A 23,641-nucleotide genomic window follows, 5' to 3' on the forward strand; every position below is an offset into this window, starting at 1 on the left:
GCTTCAGATAAAACCACTGGCAGGTATGATGAGCCCTAAATTTTACTCCCCTTCCCAAACGCACATCTATACACGGACATCAATGCACAGAATGAAACTAAATAGTTTTTAAACTCCTAGTTTTTAAACTGTATCATATTTAAAAGAACTATCTTGGTAACTAACACAGAACACCAAACACCTGCTTTTAATACTAATTCCTTAAAACGCATTAGATTGCATCAAATCCATCATTCCATCCATTTATTAATTACCACTAATTGACACCACAGGTAATTTAAATGAAGAGCTCAAGGGCCTGAAAAAGTATGACATCGAGGACTTGGTATGTTCAAGCTGAACAGACATACCCTTACGGTGCTGGCTGTGCTGTTCCACATCAGCAGTGTTCAAATGCTCTAACCAGTGAATTAATTCAGGCTCTTCAGGTCTGCCTAACTAATCCACTTCATTCCTTGGAAATTTTCAATATGCTGGGAAGCCACCTCTGTAGAAGAATAGATGATAAGCATGTAATAGTCCTTCTCTTGCATCACTGGCGTAGACTATTTCTAGAACCTTTATTGAAGCTTACTTGAAAACTAGGAAATACCTTTTACAAAACTGCATTACTGACCAGGATCTGGATGGCCAGGAATTAATCAATGTAAATAAGTTCTCCACATTGATAATGTCTGTTTAAAACTCATCTAGGCTGAGAGCAATTGAAAGCTCTTGCCCTCTGAAGGCTGCTTCCTGGCAAACATGAAACGACTTCTTTGGTGTGGATCCAGGCTGCCGCCTATGATCATTCACACCACAAAATCCAGCACCTCCAATATTGGCAATTCTACATCCTTGCTGGCAATTACAGCAAAAATCCAAGGAACTGAAAGGAGGAATATGTTGAATTCCTTGTCCCTGCACTTTGTCACCCATAGCCATAGGTGAGACAAACTGTCAGAGTATTTCAGGGACGTTTACAACATTTTCAGTTTTGAGGCCTCTTATCACTAGTGAACAGAAAGTACAAACACAAAACTCCTACAAAGTGAAGAAAGGGAGTTTCATTTTGTCAAAAGAAACACTAACTTCACATTCAGTAAATTATATTTGCCAAGTAGTAAATTATTCATTTACTCAGAGTAGGTCTACTTGGTGTGGTTAAAATAGTGGTGTGGTTATTCTCAGCCATCTATGTTAGGAAAAAAAGGTGTGCACTGACCACAATCATTATAAAATTAAACTTATACAAAATCACTCTCACCCCTAAACAGCCCTACTTGCCTTTGTGCTTTATCTTGCTCACCAAAAGGGAGGGACTGGTTGGAAATGTGACGCTCCAGGGCAGCCTTGGCTCTAGTGATCACGAGATGGTTGAGTTTGAGATCCGCAGGACAGTGAGAAGAGCATGCAGCAAGCTCACTGCCCTGGACTTAAGAAAGCAGACTTTGGCCTCTTCAGGAACCTCCTTAGTAAGGTTCAAAGGGATATAGTCCTAGAGGGCAGGGGGGCCCAAGACTGCTGGTCGATATTCAAGGATCACCTGCTACGTGCTCAAGAGTGTTGCATCCCGACTAGAAGAAAGTGCAGCAGGAGGGCCAGGAGACCTCCATGGATGGACAAGGAACTGCTGAGGAAACTTAGAGGGGAAAAAAGAAGCTTATAGAAGGTGGAAGCAAGGACAGGTGGCCTGGGAAGAATATAGGAGCATTGCCCGGGAAGCAAAGGCCCAGCTAGAATTAAGTTTGGCAAGGGATGCGAAAGATAACAGGAAAGCATTCTAGAGATATGTAGCAAATAAAAGACAGACTAGGGACAACGTGGTCCCTCTCCGGAAGCTATCGAGAGAACTGGCTACCATGGATTTGGAGAAGGCTGAGGTTCTTAATGACTTCTTTGCCTCAGTCTTCACCAGCAAATGCTCTGACCACACCACGAAAGTCTTGGAAAGCAAATGCAGGGACTGTGAGAATGAAGACCTTAGGCCCACTGTAGGAGAGGATCAGGTTCGAGACCATCTTAAGAACCTGAACGTGCACAAGTCTATGGGACCTGATGAAATCCATCCACAGGTCCTGAAGGAGCTGGTGAATGAAGTTGCTAAACCACTGTGCATCATATTTGAAAAATCCTGGCAGTCAGGTGAAGTTCCCGATGACTGGAAGAAGGGTAATATAACCCCCATTTTCAAGAAGGGGAAGGCGGAAGACCCAGGGAACTACAGACCAGTCAGCCTCACCTCTGTGCCTGGCAAAATCTTGGAGCAGTTTCTCCTGGAAAACATGCTAAGGCACATGAAAGACAACGAGGTGGTTGGTGACAGCCAACATGGCTTCACTAAGGGGAAATCCTGCCTGACCAATTTGGTGGCCTTCTATGATGGAGCCACGGAACTGATGGACAGCGGCAGAGCAGTTGACATCATCTACCTGGATTTGTGCAAAGCGTTCGATACTGTCCCACATGACATCCTTGTCTCTAAATTGGAGAGACATCAATTTGATAGATGGACCACTCGGCGGATAAAAAACTGGCTCGATGGCCGCACGCAAAGAGTTGTGGTCAACGGCTCAATGTCCAGTTGGAAACCTGTAACGAGTGGTGTCTCTCAGGGATCGGTGTTGGGACCGGTCCTGTTCAACATCTTTGTCAGCGACATGGACAGTGGGATTGAGTGCGCCCTCAGCAAGTTTGCCGACGACACCGAGCTGTGTGGTTCGGTTGATACGCTGGAGGGAAGGGATGCCATCCAGAGGGACCTTGACACGCTTGTGAGGTGGGCCAATGCCAACCTTATGAAGTTTAACCAAGCCAAGTGTAAGGTCCTACACCTGGGTCGGGGCAATCCCAGGTACTGCTACAGGCTGGGCAGAGAAGAGATTCAGAGCAGCCCTGCAGAGAAGGACTTGGGGGTGTTGGTTGATGAGAAACTGAACATGAGCTGGCAGTGTGTGCTTGCAGCCCAGAAAGCCAACCGTATCCTGGGCTGCATCAAAAGAAGCGTGACCAGCAGGTCAAAGGAGGTGATCCTGCCCCTCTACTCTGCTCTCGTGAGACCTCACTTGGAGTACTGCATACATTTCTGTTGTCCTCAACGTAAGAAGGACATGGAGCTGTTGGAGCGAGTCCAGAGGAGGGCCACGAGGATGATAAGGGGGCTGGAGCACCTCCCATATGAAGACAGGCTGAGAGAGTTGGGGCTGTTCAGCCTGGAGCAGAGAAGGCTGCGTGGAGACCTCATAGCAGCCTTCCATTATCTGAAGGGGGTCTATAAGGATGCTGGGGAGGGACTCTTCCTTAGGGACTGTAGTGGTAGGACAAGGGGTAATGGGTTCAAACTTAAACAGGGGAAGTTTAGATTAGATATAAGGAAGAAGTTCTTTACAGTGAGGGTGGTGAAGCACTGGAATGGGTTGCCCAGGGAGGTTGTGAATGCTCCATCCCTGGCGGTGTTCAAGGCCAGGTTGGACAGAGCCTTGGACCACATGGTTTAGTGCAAGGTGTCCCTGCCCATGGCAGGGGGGTTGGAACTAGATGATCTTAAGGTCCTTTCCAACCCTTACGATTCTATGATTCTATGATCTTGATCTTCAGATTAAATGTAATAGTTTTCTTCAACCATTGGCCTCTGGTATTTATGCCCATTTAATAAAAATAACAAAGAACTTATGCAAAAAACCCCCTGAATCTTCATCCTGTGTTTTTGGTAACCACATCACACCTGTGGGTTTGTGCAGGTGATTTTAGCATGAAATGTGCCCATGCTCCTTCCAGCCCATTTTACGCTGATTGAAGTTGGCTCAGTGCCACTCTGGTAATTGAGCTTTTTTCTACAGAAATGTTCAGGCCACTATAGAAATTCTTTCTTATGTTTTACAAGACCTTATAATACTTCCAAGCCAGTGTCATGAAACAGCACAGCTTGTTTTTATTTCAGTGGCTTAGGCTTGCTACTTTTAAAATTAATTTTCTAAATAGATATGGGAAGTATTTCATCATTATAAATTCCATTAGGGCATTTTCTCTCATGGGTTCTTTGCTACTTCTGAAGTTCTTTCTCCAATGATGATGTTGCTGTTTTAACTCTGCACATTTCAAGGATCCAAATTCTGTTTCAAACTTAAGATTAAATGGATACAGCCACTCTTTTTACTTTACACTATTAATAGAGCTAGGAATTAATATTCCCCTGAATTAAAAGCAAAACATACTCCAAACAGCTAATGTTTCCAGTGAAGACTGATATAACAACCTCAAATACACTTGATACTCAAATACAAAAGAATCAGGTTTCAAATTCCTAGCCATGAGAATTACAGGGTTTGAAGTTCTACCAGGTGCATTTTGGAGCACTGGTTTGCCTTCACTTCTCCTTACTTACAACTTTTCTTAACTTTAAATAAAATAAAATGAATTAAAAAAAAAAAAAAAGAGGCAGGTACAAGTTTACTGTTCTCTGTATTTTTGCTCTCATACAAAGACAACTTGTGGGTTTCAGCCAGTACTTCTGCCTGAAGCCAGCATTATAGGTTCCTACATCCTTCATTGATCCAACAGAAAGGACTCACAATCTGCACAGAGTCAGCAAGTAACAAAAGGTGTATTTATGTAAAAATGTGCAGGTGAGGAAGAGGTTCTAAGAACAACTGAATGACTTTAAAATTCTGGTTTACTATAATATTTATGGAATATTTACCTTTAAGAATATCAACAGGGAATCCTTAGAGATTCAGAGAAATTAAATGTTTAAAGCAGTATTCCTGTTCATATGAATAAGAGGCTCGTGTTCAAGAGACTTTGTGTAATCATGGTAATAAATTCTCAGCTCTGTGATTTCCCCAGAATGCAAGATTGAAAGCAAAGGGCACCAATTGCCTTTTAAAATTTCCTACATCCAGTAAAAGGCATTAAAATAAGCTCTTAGAAGTTTAATGAAGTTTTTAAACATTTTATGCTTATTTTGCAATATAAGGTGTCCTGTTAAGGAAAGAACCAGTTTATTTTCTTGACAGGATTAAAAAACTAAGCAACTTTTGAGAAAGTGATAATTTTATTATATATTTGGGTTTCAATAAAACAGTAGGTGAAGCATTAGGCCTGGTCTATATTTAAAATTCGATCGATTATCACAAGCTAAATAACTGGCCCACACTGGTTTGTAAATACTTCCTCAGAAATGTTAGTCAAATGTATTCAAATAGAAATACTGTCCCCACAACTGAAAATTAACTAAAAGACCATAAAGAGCTAATGAAAAAAACCCCATGGAATAGGAGAATAATGCTATAGAGCCTTGCAAATTTTAGATATGGTCCACTAGGAAAAGTAAAATTTTATTGGACAAATGCCATAGTTATACCAAAATGTGGGAAGGTTTAAAGACTATGGAAGAGAAAAAAGGAACATGGAATCTGACACATCATCCTGGGTTCAGCTGTAACAGTTATTTTTCTCCTTCTTAGTAGCTGGTGCAGTGCTGTGTTTTCGACTTTGGCCTGAGAACAACACTGATAACACACCGATGTTTTTAGTTGTTGCCAAGTAATGCTTACTCCAATCAAGGACTTTTCAGTCTCATGCTCTGCCAGGGAGGAGGGGCACAGGAAGCTGGGAGGAAGCAGAGGCAGGACACCTGACCCAAACTAGCCAAAGGGGTATTCCATACCACAGCACGTCATGCCCAGTATATAAACTGGGGGGAGTTACCCAAAAGGCCCAAATTGCTGCTCGGGTCAGGCTGGATATCGGTCGGCAGGTGTATTGTGCATCACTTGTGTTTATTGTTTTTTTCCTTTACCCTTTTAGTTTCATATTCTCTCCCCTTGTTATTTCCTTTGTCATTATTATTATTGGTGGTGGTAGTAGTAGTTTTGTATTATACTTTAGTTATTGGACTGTTCTTATCTCAACCCGTGGGATTTACATTCTTTCAATTCTCTCCATCCCCCTGGGAGCAGGGGGGGTGGGGGGGAGTGAATGAGTGGCTGCGTGGTTCTGAGTTACTGTATGGGCTTAAACCATGACACACGTAGTATCTCTATATTTGTAAACTGAATTCGCTACAGCATTAAATGGAAATTTGTGCTTAAAACTAGACTGCAGTTACATTTACTTTACAGTACTGCAGTTTAATACACAGTTCTACAACCCTACAGACAAACCATCTTTTTTGTCTTTATTTTATTATTAGTAGCTTTCCTATAATCATAGAAACATCTGTGGAGAAATACCCATACCCAGATAATGAGTGAGGAAAGCCATGATGCCAAGGCATTGGGAAACAACAGTGGACATCAGGTTGGCTAGAACCAGGCTGAATGACAAGATGATCAGGTGGATTTTGGACTACACCAGCAAAGGACTGGGCATAGAACAAGGGAGCCAGGATTGACTTTGCTGGCATTGGTGTATTCCAATGAGTTTCTGAGCACCTTTTGATTATAAAGCTAATGACAAACTTACAGTTTTAAAAGAAATAATAATTTTTGGAGCCTGAAAACACTGACACATTATGGTTTCCTGGTTTTTGATATTGTTTTCTTTTGCTATAAACTAGTGGAGCAGTGGAACTAAATTTCCACTCCTGCTCAAATGTACTATCCAAAATACTGTTGAAGCCTACCCATTTTCCACCATATCTGATAAATCAATTCATAATAACAGGCTTTTAATATCACCCTCTCCAAAACATTTAACAGTGATAGCAGAATATTGGGTTTTCCTACAAGTAGTGTCAGCTCTGCTCAAAAGTTTGGTATACTTTCAGATGGCTTTAGCCATCCAAATCAATGAGGGGCAAGATAAAAAAGAGACAGGTTTGGAATGGTAACGATGTGTTTGAAGGATAGCAGTGGTAACATCAAAGAGATGGTACATGCACAAATATCACTGGAGGAAGGGGAATGGTAAAGAAACTTGCTGAATGATAAACAACACTCATATATAAAATGTTTGACTGGTATTCCCTGATATTATTTATACATCCTCCCTAAGAAAGAGCAGATTTTGAGAACATTTAAAATAAACTGAGGACAATCTTGCATTCACATGGAACTAGGAATATCAAAATACATGTTGTTTTGTATTCTAACATCTACCACCTTCTAAAGTTTGTTTTTTAACTTTGAACAGAGATTTTAGGGGGGTTTTCTCTGTTTCCCCTTTACAAAATGTGCAGTTTTGCTATGCTTTTACCAGGTGAGGGCTGATACAGCCTCTGAGATTCTGGGAATACACAGTACTTGTAAAATTGCTGATGACATTTTCATACCTGCACAAGAATTTCAAATACACTTCCAAATTCTGCTGCTTTTAATCACTTCCACCCACTGTCACATACTCAGTATTACAGGTGTTCTGAAGTTCAATTATAAAAGTGAAGCATCGGAAAGTTCACCACCTGCTTTCTCCTGTCCTGATTTCAGCAGCCAGTAGCAATCATTTTTATGCAAACACATATGGAAAGCAGGCATTACACTGCAGGGTTTGAACATACTGGTTCAAGCTTGGTCTCACAAGCTACAGGATTCCTAATAAAAGGCTACCTAGAACTGTATAAGCAGAACTTCTGTGTTTAGGGACATTTCTTAAATAAGGCACTTCAGCGATCTAAAGAATTTTTGGAAACAGAAAGTAGTGAAAAAAAGTACAAGCTCAAAATCTTGGGTTTCTCTCACATGGAAACCATATCTAATTTCCCAACCACATTCTGTTATCTTTTACCTAAATTTACACTAACAGCAAATCTTGCAGTACAAAGGAGAAAAATTTGACTCAACAGGACCCTGCCTATAGGAAATACTTTGACACATGAGTATGTTTAAGCACAGGAAGTGTCACACTTGATGAACTCATGGCCCTTGAATGAGGAGCAAATCACTAAAGGGAAGAGTGGAAGCTGAAATGGCTCAAATCAATGACAACTGACAAACCATGCTGAATGGTGACCAAACAGGAAGTTACCATCAGAAGTTCATGAAATAATATTTCCTTCTAAAAATCATTAGGAAAACAATTCTCTGCTCACATGAAAGGCCATTTTCTTACAATACCAGCAGCTCAGTTCTATATAGATTTTGATTAGGTTTGATTTATGGTGCAGTTAATAGCTTTGATCCAGTTGTAAATCAGTCAAAATGTCTCTTGAGTGGCTTTTTTTGCTCTAACTTTTGTAGACTTTAACAATATCATTGAACACAGAAAAATGAATAATATATTTGTCATGTTGATGTGTGTGATGTCCTCTTGTCCTGCTTTGCTCGGGTTGAAGTCATATAAACCAAAATAGTTGAGGAACTGAAAACTGGGGTTTATAGGTTTTGCTTACAGCCTGTTGAGGCTAATAGGCTATTGTTACTGAGGATACAGTGATGTACACTGAATACACCCGATGAAAATAAAAATGTGATATTTGAAATTATCAAATTGCAACCAGATAGCATAAGCTGGCTAGAATTTCCCATAGAAAAAGCTAAGAACAGCCAAGTCCTAAAAACTCTTTGAATTAGTAAGCATCAACAAAGCACTTCTAAATATAAAATATTTTGTAAACTCTCAGTGTTCTCATTCTAAGTCTATTAAAATTAGATAAATATATATATAATTGATGTATTAATAGTGCTCAAAAGTTAAGTCAAGTCTCTCAAAATCAATAAGGTTTGTAAAACTAGGGAAATGATATTACAATGGCATGCATGTTGAATTGTTTACTTTTCTTTATCCACAGATCATGAAGGAAGTTCGGAGAGCATTGTGCAATGCATCAGCTGATGACAGTAAACTCTTACTTCTCAGTGCAGTGGGAAGTGTGTTCTGTAGTGGCCTAGATTACTCATATTTAATTGGCAGGTTATCCAATGACAGAAGAAAGGAAAGCACTAGGATTGCAGAAGCTATAAGGTGACCTAAGCTTACCTATGATCTCTAAATTATGAAATGCAGTGTGTGATTATGAAGATATTTATCAGGTCCAAAAAATGTTGTATATTTAAGTGTTGGTTGCATTCTAATTATAGTCCTACAAATTTGTTTAGAAAGAAGAACCTTGGACCTTTCCTTTTTAGAAAACAATGCACATTCATTCCAGTGGTGATATCCACAGGGATTTCTTTTATTCAGTTTCTCTGTATTTATTATTTGAAATCATTCCTCCAAATTCAAATCCAACTTTGTTGTTTATCCAAATTAGTTATTGCTTCATGTTCTAAAGTGGTTCCTGAAAGGCAGATACTTTACTTGTTTTGATGTTCATCATTGTAATGAATTTCAGTATAAACAAGAATCCATGGCTTACTCATATCCTGTTGAAATAGCAGTCTGCCACTGTATTTCAGAACCTTAATTAGAAGGGTCTTCACTCTTTTTCTTAAACTTAAATAACTTAATATATATGTAAATGTAGTTTTATTTTCATAAGTAAAATGTGACTTTCCATATATATATATATCTCACATTACCTTAATAGAAATGCAGGGTTTATGACATGCAGGCTACAAATCAATTTGCACAATACATCACCAAATATTTCCATTATCCACAAGGTATTCTTTATACATATTTGGCAGATCTTCCAGTATAAATCAACATCACTCCACTAAAGCCAATGGTATTTCACCAGTCTGTACCAGGAGAGGGTTTGGTCCATATTTTTTCCCCCACTTCCTACAAATAAATATTACTCTTCTGAGAGCAACAATTTTATGCAACAGTTCTATGAAGGAATATTAAAGAATTTGTTTTACAACAGATCTATCTTTTGCATATGTTAATATAACATAAGATCGGATTTAGTTATTACATGACGTATTAACCACGAATTATCTTGGTTACAACTACTGCAGATCAGTTTGGATTTAGTTTAATACTTTTGAAATTCTCAAAGTAGTAATTATTTTGACAGAATTTAAAATGTACTTCTTAAATATAACAAATGTTGACATGTTTTTAAGACCCTAGCTATGCTTGAATATCATCTAGTGATACTTAAAAAAAATAAAAACCTCTTGAAGGGCACATCCTAAATTTTTATTTTTTTTGTGTGTGTGAGGGATTTTTATAATGTGAAACCAAAATAAGTGAGGAAAGAAAATCACTATTCTTGTTTGAAAACACAGACATACTTGCACTGCATTAGAAGACACAAATTTAATATTATTCATAGGTATTGTTATATATCTATACATTTATCCACGCACATTTAACATACAGGTATACTTATCAATTCAACTTATAAATGAGTATAGACCAGGCTGTGACACTCAGTTTTTCTATCCTTGGACTCACAAAACACTCTGGAAATACTGGTACAATGTACTGCTCCTTGTCAAGAACATCGAATTCAGGACCACTGAAAATAGATATTTATTGTACTTCTGGAAACAATACACTATGTTTTCCATTTAGCACTCTCTGTGCTTTGTGCAAAAAAAGGACTCAACTCATGGAAAATATACTGTAATAAGAGTAGAAAAAAAAATGTATGCTTTGCTTTTTCAGTGGTTAGGATGTCCTCAAACACATTAACAGATCTCTGCCTCCACTGCTGTACATCAAGTTAGACTTGCATCAAAATGAAATTAAAATCTTGGTTACTGTATGTTTCCACTTTCTGAAGTATGGATTTCATATAGTGATCACAGGTCAAAAATGAAGTTTAAATTACCCATCAAGTTTCATCTTATATGAATGATTTATTCACTTCGCCCCTGTCCTCATCCACTGCCTTTGGAGCTTGCGTGTGGCCCTGTAGCTCCTCTCCAGGTACTGAACATAGATCCATCAGCCTGAGCTGCCACCATCCAGACATGTGTCTGGCATTGCACTCTGGGAGCAGGGAAGAGGCAGGCAGACAGACTGCACTTCAGCTGTATGTATGTGACCTACAGAACCCAGCAGGAGAAAGCCCCACTGGAAGACGTTCCCAGCATCAGTCTCACATCATCAGTCAGGCATCGTTATGTGACCCAATACATAAAATTCTGGGTGTGCTCAAAAGAAAAAAAAGAAGGATGACTTCACTCGCTCAACTTCTTTATAGCCTTTGACATACTTATGAGCCCTGGCCTGCAGCATCCCAAAGTGTATTTGATGGTCAACTTCCCAGATATCCTCTAGCAAAACCAAAAGCCTTCCGCATGTGACACTTTTTCCTGTCTTTGAGCTTCTGGCTCTCCTGTGGAACAACAGTTACAATTTTAAGTCCTCTTCAAAGACTGCCTTCAAATGAAACAAGGGTCTTCTAGCCCAGAAACTACAGATGTGAACATACAGTTCGGAGATGTAGAAACATACCAGATTCTGGGTACAAAGACAATTCACTGAAACAGATAACGTACCAAACAGGGAACACAGATAAGTGGAGTGCTGGACACTGCAGCTTCTGTAGACCAAATGCAGGCATTTGTTCCCCTCATAAGCTCCCAATATCATAGCCTTCCACTCCATCCTACAGGTGGCATGTTCCACACCCATCCATGGTACCATCCTCTGCGCTCCCATCCTTCCCTCATGACAGAGGCTCATCGTATCTTCTCAATGTTCTGTTCCACTCCCCATCTCCAGATCCTCCCTTCCTTGCTCACTCATATGAAGATTTCACATTTCCTTCAACCCTTCCCCTCCACTAATGTGTTCTGCTTTGTTCTTCCTCCCCATCATCTGCTTCCTCTGCACATTCCTAATCGCTTTTCCATATTCACTTCCAGTCTCATATATCAACACATCCTTCCTGCTTTACTCCACAACACTGTTTTCCTTATTTTGCTCTCTTTGTCTTGCCACTTGATCTGTTTTACTACTCACAGTGTGAAGAAAGCTGCATCAAATCCCATGAGGATCTATTTTCCCATGGTCAAAAATCAACACCTTACTAGATAGCCTGAAAAACAGAACTCATTCATTGAATGTGTAATCCTGGCTCACCTCAGACTCTTTGTTTTCATTTAAAATATAGGCAATGCCCTTGCACTTCAGTTCCATAAAACACTTCTCTTTGGTATCTTTTCCATTTTTTACCAGATTGGCACTCTAATCTGCCGGGCACAGCCCCTGCTCTCAGATACAGAAGTCTGGGTCTTTTTGACCTCAGTGGCAGAGCCACAACCGATCTGTCATGGTTTAAGCCCAGCCAGTAACCCAGAACCATGCAGCCGCTCGATCACTCCCCCACCTTCTTCTCCCCCCGCTCCTGGAGGGATGGGGAGAAGAATTGAAAGAATGTAAATCCAGCGGGTTGAGATAAGAACAGTCCAATAACTAAAGTATAATACAAAACTGCTACTACTACCACCAATAATAATAATGACAAGGGAAATAACAAGGGGAGAGAATATGAAACTAAAAGGGTAAAGGAAAATAACAATAAACACAAGTGATGCACAATACAATGGCTCACCACCTGCCAACCAATACCCAGCCCAACCCGAGCAGCAATCTGGGCCTTCCGGGTAACTCCCCCCCAGTTTATATACTGGGCATGATGTGCTGTGGTATGGAATACCCCTTTGGCTAGTTTGGGTCAGGTGTCCTGCCTCTGCTTCCTCCCAGCTTCCTGTGCCCCTCCTCCCTGGCAGAGCATGAGACTGAAAAGTCCTTGATTGGAGTAAGCATTACTTGGCAACAACTAAAAACATCGGTGTGTTATTAGCGTTGTTCTCAGGCTAAAGTCAAAAACACAGCACTATACCAGCTACTAAGAAGGAGAAAAATAACCGTTACAGCTGAACCCAGGACACCATCAAAGGGCACGTTTGACAAAATGTTCTTTCCTCAAATCTGTCAGCAAAGATGCACTCTGGATCTAATAAATATCCAGTGCAGGAACAGACTCTCCTCTTTTGTTTTGAATTTGATTTATACATGTCTCTTTTCTAAAGTAATTGAGCATCTCGTTTCCCTCCATATACCTGCTGTGCACTGAGCTGCTGGAGCCCATAATTTGCCTACAATTACACTCATGCTTTTTCCTAATTGGGGTATAGGCTGTTACATTCAACAGATGTCTTTACACTGTTGCTTGTAGGTAGCTTATTTTAAATATCTCCTCATTGCACAGAATTTAGCATGTTCTAGTTCATTCATCCAGATGAATCCGATCACATTTACTTCCCCATTATTTCCCATCACTTCGCATGTGCTGTTGTGCAGTCAAGGGCATCTACTTTGTTATGTCTTTGCTGAAGACATTTGCAGTGAAGACCCAACAGATCACTTGGCTAATTCTTTCCCTGTTCAGACATTTCTCTCTCTCTCTGACTCCCCTTTGTGGGTCTTGTTCTTTCTGCTGGTGTGCCAGAAACATTTACTATCTCCTAATCCATGGATGGGACTTGCAGTAACCTCTGACATAGGGTCTTAAGAGAACTTAGAAAAAAATGAATATTCATCAATCCACCTATGAGGTTTCTGTCTTTCACACTATAATATGTTCATCAAGTTAGCAAAACCAGATCATCAGAATCCATACTAGCCATTGTGGAGCAAACCGAGAAGCACTATGTGTACAAACTCATGAATTACTATTCCGGAAGTAAAACTAAAACTGAGCAAACCATACTGCAAAAAGTCAGTGCATTCTAATTAATCAATTCACATACAGCATATACAGAACTATTTAATACCCCAGATACTCAAAAGATTAAATAACTAAATATAAGCAAACTTTTCCATGTGCAAACTAGAAAGTATCTTGCAATTCTGACCTCATAAAACCGGGCCATGGCATTTATTGTTTTCATCTGTGGTTCTAATTTGTTTTCAGATTAAGTACTTTAAGCTTGTGTATTTATCTGAGTGTTACTTCTGTATTCAAGGTCTTTCTTTTATTTTTTATTTTAGGGATTTTGTAAAAGCTTTTATTCAGTTTAAGAAGCCCATTGTGGTTGCTATCAATGGCCCTGCTCTTGGGTTAGGAGCTTCTATTTTACCACTATGTGATATCGTTTGGGCAAGTGAGAAGGCATGGTTTCAGACACCATATGCAACAATCCGACTCACTCCAGCTGGTTGCTCATCATATACATTCCCACAAATTCTGGGGGTTGCACTGGTAAGGTTTTCCACCTCAGTTTGCTGAAGAACCTTTCTTAAATCCGTGCTTTTCTCTCTCTCTTTAAAAGGTAAAACAGAAAACAACTGTTTCTCTTAATTGTCATGAATTGAAATGAAATCTCTAGAAAGTTCATTTAATCCCTACCAATTTCTTATCACAAATGACCTCAGAATTCAGTATATTACACATGCTGTACTCGAGAAGGATTGAACACAGGTTGAAAAAGCAAAGATTGTCAAGATCATGGTAGAAAAGGGAAGAAATGCATTAGCGGAGTAGTGTTACAGAGTCCTTGTCTGTACTGTGGTAGGATTGTGCAGTAACAGACCAAGATACTGCCCTCTGCTCTCTAAAGACAATCCATAGTAATTCCAGTAAGGTTGCTTAGTTTTTACCAGTATAACAAAGCAGAATTTGTCTCACAGAGTATTTTATACTAGGATCCATGACTCTTGGCACAGTAGCACTGACAGTTACTCTTGTAAAATCAGCAATACAGATTCATCATGCATGCCAGCACATTTCTCTTAAATGAAATCCATGCTGTGCTCTGGCCACCTGCACAATCCTTAAATAGCTACTGAAACTCCTTTTAAAGTATTTTGCAGTATGGAAAGATACAGGACACCATTTGTAAATTTAATCCTGAAAACAGCAGGCAAGTATGGAAAAAATTTTAAGAGAATGATAACACACAATCACAAGTAATCTTTTGATTTCACAGGCCAATGAAATGTTGTTCTGTGGGAGAAAGCTGACAGCACAGGAAGCCTGCAGCAGAGGACTAGTGTCCCAAGTATTTTGGCCAACAACATTTAGTCAAGAAGTGATGCTACGAGTGAAAGAAATGGCATCCTGCAGTGCAGTGGTAAGAAACCAAACTCCTTTGTGATTAAACTACATTTCACAGAGGTAAGGTGTGCTCCAAAGGCTCATCACATTGTGAGTCCTCAGTTTCCACAACCATACCTGTGAAAGAAAGCTAATAACAGACAATCTGGATAGGGATCAGTGAGCTTGTGGAGTTTCTCATTTTTCAGGGTCAGGAAGGGTTATTTCCTTTCCCCATCTTCACATTTATTCAATATGAGTGGAGCCTCCTTGCCCCAGATTTTGAAAGGGGATTGTAGCATAGGTTTTTTTCATGAAGGTGGAAGAGACTGAAACTATACAGCTGGACTGGGAAATCTCTGTAGGGCCAGTAAGAAAATATATTTGCCTTTCACATTGTCCTGGCCTACTACATTTCAATCGAATCTGCCTTCTTTTCTGCACCTGCATAGTTCCTGATTCTGCAAAATGTGCAAAAGAAGGCATCAGAAGGGTAGGATAGTGCCAGCTAAGCTCTGCTGTGAAGGAGAGGTGAGATCTAGACACAGAGGGATTTGAACACAGTCTGGTCACAGTGTATTATAACTTTCCTTTTGTTTACATAAAAGTTGAAAGAAAATCCTTTCCTATTTTTACTTCCTAAGGTTTTTTCCCTTCAGGCAAATATACTCCTATTCTGGGCACATCCTTGTTAAAAAAAAAAAAAAAATGCAGTGAAGAAAGTGATACCGGCTGCAATAAAACTGCACTAGCTGAAGCACACACTGTTGCCATTTCTTGCTATACTTCTTATGCCTGAAACTGTTAGCATCCCTCCATTTCATTTAAGAGATCTGTTGTAAAAGAGAAGGTAGAGACACAGGAGATTTTTAATTAAATGAAGTGTAGATTAGATCTTCTGAAAAGACATTCAGAATGAAACTCTCTGGAAATGTAGCATAAGCTTATTTGATCATGCTAGTATGATGTATTTTATATGAGTTGGGAAAACCTCTGGGCCTCACTGTGAATTATTCCTTCCTTCACTGTTCCTGGCTGTTAATGGAATTTTCTCGAGACCTGTTAGAAAGACTGGTGCTGACTTGTGGACAAAGATGAGAGTTAAAAGTGTCAGATACAAGGTTTACTCTCTAAATGCAAATCAGGCTGAAGTCACAAAAGCAACGAATATGATGAGATCATCCGAGTTCATAAACAGACCAAAAAGAACACACAGGCCCCAGGGATTTGCAATTAACACCGTCTACTTGAGTTAAAGAGAAATATTACTTTGGAATAGCAGTGTTGTAACCTAAACCAGATAAGAACTGGGCTTAGCATGTAGGTGTTGACAAAGCTGAGTGGAGAGTGTGCGTCTCTCTTACCACAGACATTAGTTTACATTAAATCTTCTACCCTCAAAAAAACAGCAATATATGGATTATTAATGGTTTTGTTTGACTAGTTGGGTTCCTTGTGAGGTACATACACGTTACGTATTTAAAAAAGAATTTTAAAGGCTGCAATCTGTGTTTAAAAATGGATCTAGGAAATAAAAGGTATTTGCAGTAAAGGCCCTTTCCTATTCATCTCTGTTTTGATAAGGAAATGATGCAGGAGGGAAAATTGTTAAAGATGATGGACATCCGCACTGGGGTTTCCAACCTCTGTAACCTTAAAGACTACCTTCCAGAAAGCAGGTAGTCAGTATATCATGCCTCACACATTTTCATTTCAAGGGGTAACATTTTCATCAGGAGGGAGTTCAGCTCCGTCTAGTGCTTCATGGCTTCAATAAATTAAGGTACTTCGGAATCCTTCATTCCTTTTAAAAATTTTGGCACTACCACATAAACTTCAGAAGCCCTTAATTCTTAAAGATGCTGACTATCAGCAAGTGGAATTATGGCTGTAAATCAAATCTAGTTTCTGTGCCCAAAGGAGTTATTTAAATTGTAAAACAGAGTCAGTAGTGTAAAAATTCTGTTCATGCCATTATCCGTAATATTTTTTTCAGATGCAAAATGAGATACTGTTATTTTGGCTTTAGGTACTGGAAGAGTCCAAATGTCTCATGCGGAGCTTCCTGAAATCTGGACTTGAAGATGTGAATGAGAAAGAGTGTCAGATGTTAAAACAGCTGTGGAGTTCTTCCAAAGGACTGGATTCATTATTCAGCTACTTGCAAGACAGAATATATGAAGTCTGATGTCTTGGCCTAAATTAAAGAGAAAATGTTCCACTTGTGAACAGAGTCAAACATTGCCTGTGTTTGAAAAGCAGAGGCAATGCATCAATGAGGAATTTCTGACAGTGTATCCTAATACATATGGTTGTGTCGATTTCCTTGTGAGCTATACAGCTGCTTGTATCTGGTCTGATTTTGTGTAACCGAGATGTAGGCAGGCTTGTTCAGTGCACATAATCTCTAGAGAGGGCTTCATCTTTCACATTGCTCATCCCGATAAAAGTATACATTCCATGTGCTGAGAAGCACCACTGAGGCCCAATAAGGCACACCATCTGAAGGGGGCCTACAAGGATGCTGGAGAGGAGCTCTTCATCAGGGACTGTAGTGATAGGACAAGGGGTAATGGCTTCAAACTAAAACAGGGGAAGTTTAGATTAGATATAAGGAAGAAGTTCTTTACTGTGAGGGTGGTGAGGCACTGGAACAGGTTGCCCAAAGAAGTGGTAAATGCTCCATCCCTGGCAGTGTCCAAGGCCAGGTTGGACAGAGCCTTGGGCAACATGATCTAGCGTGAGGCATCCCTGCCCATGGCATGGGGGTTGGAACTAGATGATCTTAAGATCCTTTCCAACCCTAACTATTCTATGATTCTATGATTCTATGATTTGTTTTGTCTGTCCTTCTTAACTTATTCTTGCTGTTGCCACACATCTGGGCTGACACAGAGGGCTCAATCTAAAAACTGGGTCAGCACAATATTTTGTAGACCAAAACACCATGCTTTTTAGAAATATTTTAATTTTTTTTCTAAGTTCTAACAGTGTAATGAAAAAATCTGATAATTGAAATGTATAATATGTAGCTAATTTTACAAAAACTGCTAGGATTTTTTTCTTTGTTGAATTTATTTAACTTATTTATTTTGTGTTCATGTTCATGTTCAGCTGTTTATTGATCACAGATCTTATTTTCATACTACCCTTGACTGAATTAATGGCATCATATGAGAATGCAAACACATTTTTAGCAGCAAATTGCGTAGTAAAATTAAGAATATATAGAAAACACACAGAATGCTGTGGGCAGTAAAAGAAACAGCCACGTGCATGCTCCTGTGTGTTATATTGAACAAAAAAATGTATGGAATAGATTCATTTGTCAGGGGTAAGGGGAAAAAAAGTAGATTCTGAAACAGTGAGTCCCCCTTAAGTCTCTCTTCACTTTCTGCCTTCTTGAGGAGCATTTACGGGCTTGCCAAGAAGATGCTTTATTTAAGTTTACTATATTCCTGTTAGCTGGATATCAGTAACAGGGTGAGTGGTGCCGTTATGTGGCATCATACTGTTTTTCAGGTTTAAACATCCCCTTTTGGTCTGAAGTCTAAAAGCAACTCCTTATGAACCTTAGTCTAGTTGCCTGATTCCTCAGGTGTGAGAGAATTTCTGCTCTGGAGGCCTTTGGGCGTAGGCCAACAGTTTATACAAGGTGCTAGGTATTGAACTAAGTGGAGGGAGCGGTTTTGTTTTGCTTTTCCCAGCTCTCCACATCTGGCCACCCCACCATCTGGTACAAGAACTTAAGGCTATCCATAAAAGCAATCCACAACAAATGACAAAAATCCAATCTGCTATTTTAGAATGTGATCCTAGTACTTTTCAGTGATACTGACTGACTCCTGAACACTGGATCTCTCCTTTCTTGCTAGTGAAGCAATTAATATGGAACTAACACAAGCATGCTCTGTGGCTTCCCCTGCAATTGCAGTGTGCCCCAACCAGCACCTCTTGAAACAGAAGCTTTGCACGTTTGTTTGCTTTGTGATTTGTGCACTTGCTCTCCATCCTTCAGCTCAGTGACTTGTTTATGGTTTAAACCTCTGCAAATGAAGCTGCTAGATTTTCTCCCTCCTGGTATTTCCATGAAGAGTTTCAACAAAGCCTTTGTAAAGTTAACAAACAGGTGATTACAATACACAGTAGCCTTCAACACATTAATATAATATTCTTTTTCCTCAAATAATTAGAAGTGCTGTTTCTATAGCCTAACTGTACCACTGAATTTTAAGGAAATCTGTACCTTAAAGGCAGAAGTTCTCATGGAAATTCTTTATTAAAAAGACAAAATCTGGCTTCTAATTGGCCTGTTTTAATGGTTTTCACAAAAAATTTATCAGAACAAGTAACTTATTTTTAAATGTCTGAAACAGAGCTCTTTCAATAACTATATGAAGTGATGGATGCACCACTTGTTTTATACTAATACTTGCTTATTTCCGCAACCTGCCAGCAAGGCCACATAGCGCAGAGACATGGCTGGATCAAGGCCATGGGACCCCCTGCTCTGCCACTGTGTGCATATGAGTCACCTGGATGGCATTAAATGAGAGGGGTTACTCAAATGAAAACCACTCATGAGGAGTAAGCGTTTGCATGGTCAGGCCTCCGGCATATGACTTCAGAAAAAGAAAAGGAAAAAAAAAGCAATGGAAAGTACCATGATTCCTCAATTTCCTTTATTTCATTTATTCCCGTCCAGAGAGCCATAACTCCTAGTCATGTGTTAATAAGATATTAGGAAGCTTATTTCAATACTATGCTTGGGGTTTGTAGATAAATATAGAGAAATTGCTCAGCAATGTGAAGGTATGCTTTCCAGGTGAGATTTTCAAAGAATCATAAGTTGTTAGAACTTTAAACTGCATCATTTCATCTGAATTTTCAGATATCTGTATCTTAGCATTTTTTATGACAAAGGAATGGTTGAAATACATTTGCTATAATTATTTTTCCATTAAAGCAAGTGCTAACCATAGTTATTTTTAATTATTCATATCTATACAGTTACAATCTAGTTTTCATGGAATCTATTTTCCCTTCCAAAAAGAGTAATAACAATGTCAAAAGCTTCTTTTCCAGTATTTAAAGATCAGAAATCAATTTTCTCTTGTGTTTCTGTCCTGACTAGGTATTCAGATATCTATATGTAATGTACATATTAGTCTGGGTACCTTTACTAATATTCACAGTATTTAAGATTATAAATGCAATTTGTTAAGTAGGTTATTTTATTCTTGTGTAAATTGTTTTGTACAATCTTTAAAAATCTACAGTTTTGCATTTGTAGATATTAAAGGTAAGCAATTTATTTTGTGTTGTCCCGCATGTATTTTTGCTGTAGGTAAGTGTTGCTTAGTTTACTATTTCAGTACATTTCTGTTTAAACGAATAAGCTTACAAACTGTAATACAGTATATATTTTCAGAATATAAACTTTTATATTTCTGTGGTAGGTTAGGGTATGCATTTTAGGCAATCTTTTTCACTACTATTAACTGTTCTTTTAATCTCTAATATAATGGGTTTGTGCCAATAGTTTTTCATTAGAATAAAATGCTCTTTTAACGGTAGGGATAAACAGAAAATTTTGGTTGGGATTTGTTTTATTTTGTTTTGTTTTGGCTTTTTTTATTATTTTGCCAGCCTTTACAGTTTTAAATGTAATTTATAAATGTATTGCATTTGTGAATAAGCCTTACCATTAGGTACAAGAAATCCTTAAAGCTACATAATTGCTTGTGTAGTGCTAAGGACTTCCCCACGTAATTGCTGTAAGAAAGTTAGCAAATCAGAGTACAGGGCCTTAATTTTTTCTTGTGAAAAGGGTAATACGGGTTGTTTCTTTTGAACAACATAGGTAGACTTGTCAGCATGGGCTTTGTTATATAAAAACTGTGCATTTGTGCTCCCAACCACAGTAGTTTATCTCAAGCTTTGTGTGGCTGGGTCTATAAAGTTAAATCTGGCTAAAGCCAGCACTCTTTAGGAGACACTAAAGAAGTTTACATAAGACACTTACAGACAATCTTATAGTACATTTGGGTACTCGGTATCCTAGATGTGTTAACTGTGTCTGCCCAATTAACCATATGTTTTAAGCCATATTAAATCTCTACTGCTACTTTAAATACTACACTGAAAGTCATTCACTAGCTTGCTTACTCACAGACAGGATTTCAATTTTTAGTGAATAAAAATATTATGCCTTCCATAAAAACAAAGGACCAAAGAATTGCATTATTCTAACAAAGTATTAGTTCCTTTGCCAGTGAATTAGTTTGACATTTGTACTGAAGATCAGTCTCTTTCTGCTACAAACACTGCATTCTCATCCATGTCAAGCATAAGAGGAAAAGATGTATCCACTGACTTACTGGGAAAGAAGTGACGTTCATCTAGGATGGCATGTCTATTGGTAAGGCTTATTACCAAACCTCTGAGATGATGAAGCAAAGAACCAAAAATTCACAAATTATGTCAAGTAAATTTATTTTCAGAACTTGCACAAAGAATTAATTGTAGAACTTTGCAAATTAGGCCCTTAAGTTATTTTGTCAAAATGCCATAGAACAGACTAAACCAGTTTCTAATATTTGTAATGATGAGTACATATTATAATATAATAAGGGTACAGGCACCCCTATGTCACAGTGTTGTAAATATTCTCTGAAACTGGTACAGTACTGAGGGACTTGTATCTTCTGATATATCAAATACTGACTGTCTAGATCAAATTGTACACAATTTATTTGTTGATGGTCCTGTAACTAGTGTATGGACACATTTCTGGGTGCCTTAGAAGTTGTATTTTTCATGTGTGTTAATATGCAGTATTTATACATTGTGAGAAGCTGCTTTGAATAAAAACAGTGAAACTTCATTTCAGTGCAGCGATCTTCAGTTTTACAGAGTCAGAATGAATGTGATAAGTAGTAGCCACAGACCCTTGTATTATATATGATAAAGCTATTCATGTACTCTAGCCTTTCCAAAGGAAGCAGGTGTACAGCAGGCTTTTTAAAAGAGAAATAAAACTTAAAGCCTTTTTTTTTTAATGGCAAAACCTGGGGCACTAAAAGACTGCATAAGAACTGTCCGAAATCATCCATCATGATCCATCTTCTTTATTATTTCATTATCAAATCCAAGAAAACCAACAAGAACTGTCTTATAAATACACTTCTAGGACACCTTCTCCACCATTATCACTTCAAATATTTGATATCTGCACATCACCAACTACTGCATACAGTATTTCGGCTACACATGAGGGAATTTGATATTGAAGTGGTATTTTCCAGGGAGGCCAAGATACAGCCCAGAACCCCCTTGGTGCGGTGTGAAGCTGAGTTACCCTGTGGTCCTCCTGCATGGTTATAGACAGCAGTCCTTCCATGGGGTCTTTTGTATACAAGGTGATAGTTTGGCTGTAGCAATCACGATGCTGTTTCAAGTCATGTATCTCCCATGATTAGAAGATTAACTATAAAGTACTTCGCTAGGGGTAGAAAAGGAAGGATATTTTTAAAGGGAGTCAGTGTTACCCAAACCACCGTCATGGTTTGAGCCCAACCGGTAAATTAGAACCACGCAGCCGCTCGCTCACTCCCCCCCTTCTTCCTCCCTCCGCTCCTGGAGGGATGGGGAAGAGAATCAAAAGAATGTAACTCCCACAGGTTGAGATAAGAACAGTCCAGTAACTAAAGGTATAATATAAAACCACTATTGCTACCACCAATGATAATAATGATAAGGGAAATAACAAGGGGAGAAGGTACAATTGCTCACCACCCGCCAATTGATACCCAGCATGACCTGAGCAGCGATCTGGCCTTCCGGGTAACTCCCTCCGGTTTATATACTGGGCATGACATGCCGTGGTATGGAATACCCCTTTGGCCAGTTTGGGTCAGGTGTCCTGTCTCTGCTTCCTCCTGGCTTCCCCTCCTCCCTGGCAGAGCATGAGGCTGAGAAAGTCCTTGGTCAGAGTAAACATTACTTAGCAACAACTAAAAACGTCGGTGTTATCAGCGTTGTTCCCAGGCTGAAAGTCAAAAACACAGCACTGCACCAGCTACTAAGAAGGAGAAAAATGACTGATATAGCTGAACCCAGGACAGTATCCACCCCCTATTCCATACCATTCATGTCATGCTCAGACCCCACATTTTTCAATATACCATCACTTTTGTCTTTTATATATATATATACCCCCACACCCACACACAAAGAGAAAGATATCATTCCCTAGTCCATGGACCAATCCCTATAAAGTTGCTAAATATCCTCCAGTCCATGATGTCAGGCTTCATCTCTTGTTACAGTCTTTCAGGGCAGGAGAGATGGTGTGTAGTGTTGGGTTGTTGCCTGCTGATGACAACGCTGAACTTGTATGGTCACTGCTGAGCTTGTCTGCTTTCGTCAAAATGCATTGTTTGTTGGGGTGATGATCAGAGGGAAGTCAGGGTCAGTTGCTGGTGACCTGAAGATACCTAGTTGGTGGGCTATAAAAGTGTTATAAAGCAGGCAAGAGCATACAATTGAGTTCATTGGCTGTTTTTCCCCAAAATCAAATCCCCTTGAGGTACACATTGGACTTCCCCATCTTCCCGCATTACCCACCAAGTATATCCAGGTCCCTGAGCAAAAGCAACCCCACAAGTGGGTTTGCCTTTACCTGAAGCAGGAATAACCCAGACTGTCTTCCCCAACAAATTCTTTATGTGCACCACAGGAACTTTATCCCCCTCTACAGGACGTAAAAGTTCTGATTGG

General features: G+C 39.2%; 1 protein-coding gene across 1 annotated transcript in view; it reads left to right on the forward strand.

The window, feature by feature from the left end:
• The window catches only part of LOC115619166 (chromodomain Y-like protein 2), a 70,443-nt gene extending 53,395 nt beyond the window's left edge, over window positions 1-17,048 (forward strand). The window contains exons 4-7 of the mRNA XM_030511213.1: window positions 8,708-8,880; window positions 13,816-14,026; window positions 14,754-14,897; window positions 16,890-17,048. Of these exons, the coding sequence (XP_030367073.1) occupies window positions 8,708-8,880; window positions 13,816-14,026; window positions 14,754-14,897; window positions 16,890-17,048 (687 nt within the window). The remainder of the gene's footprint in view (window positions 1-8,707; window positions 8,881-13,815; window positions 14,027-14,753; window positions 14,898-16,889) is intronic.
• Window positions 17,049-23,641: the final 6,593 nt, after the last annotated feature.

This window comes from Strigops habroptila, chromosome W (assembly GCF_004027225.2).
Source record: "Strigops habroptila isolate Jane chromosome W, bStrHab1.2.pri, whole genome shotgun sequence".
Taxonomy (NCBI): Eukaryota; Metazoa; Chordata; class Aves; order Psittaciformes; family Psittacidae; genus Strigops; species Strigops habroptila.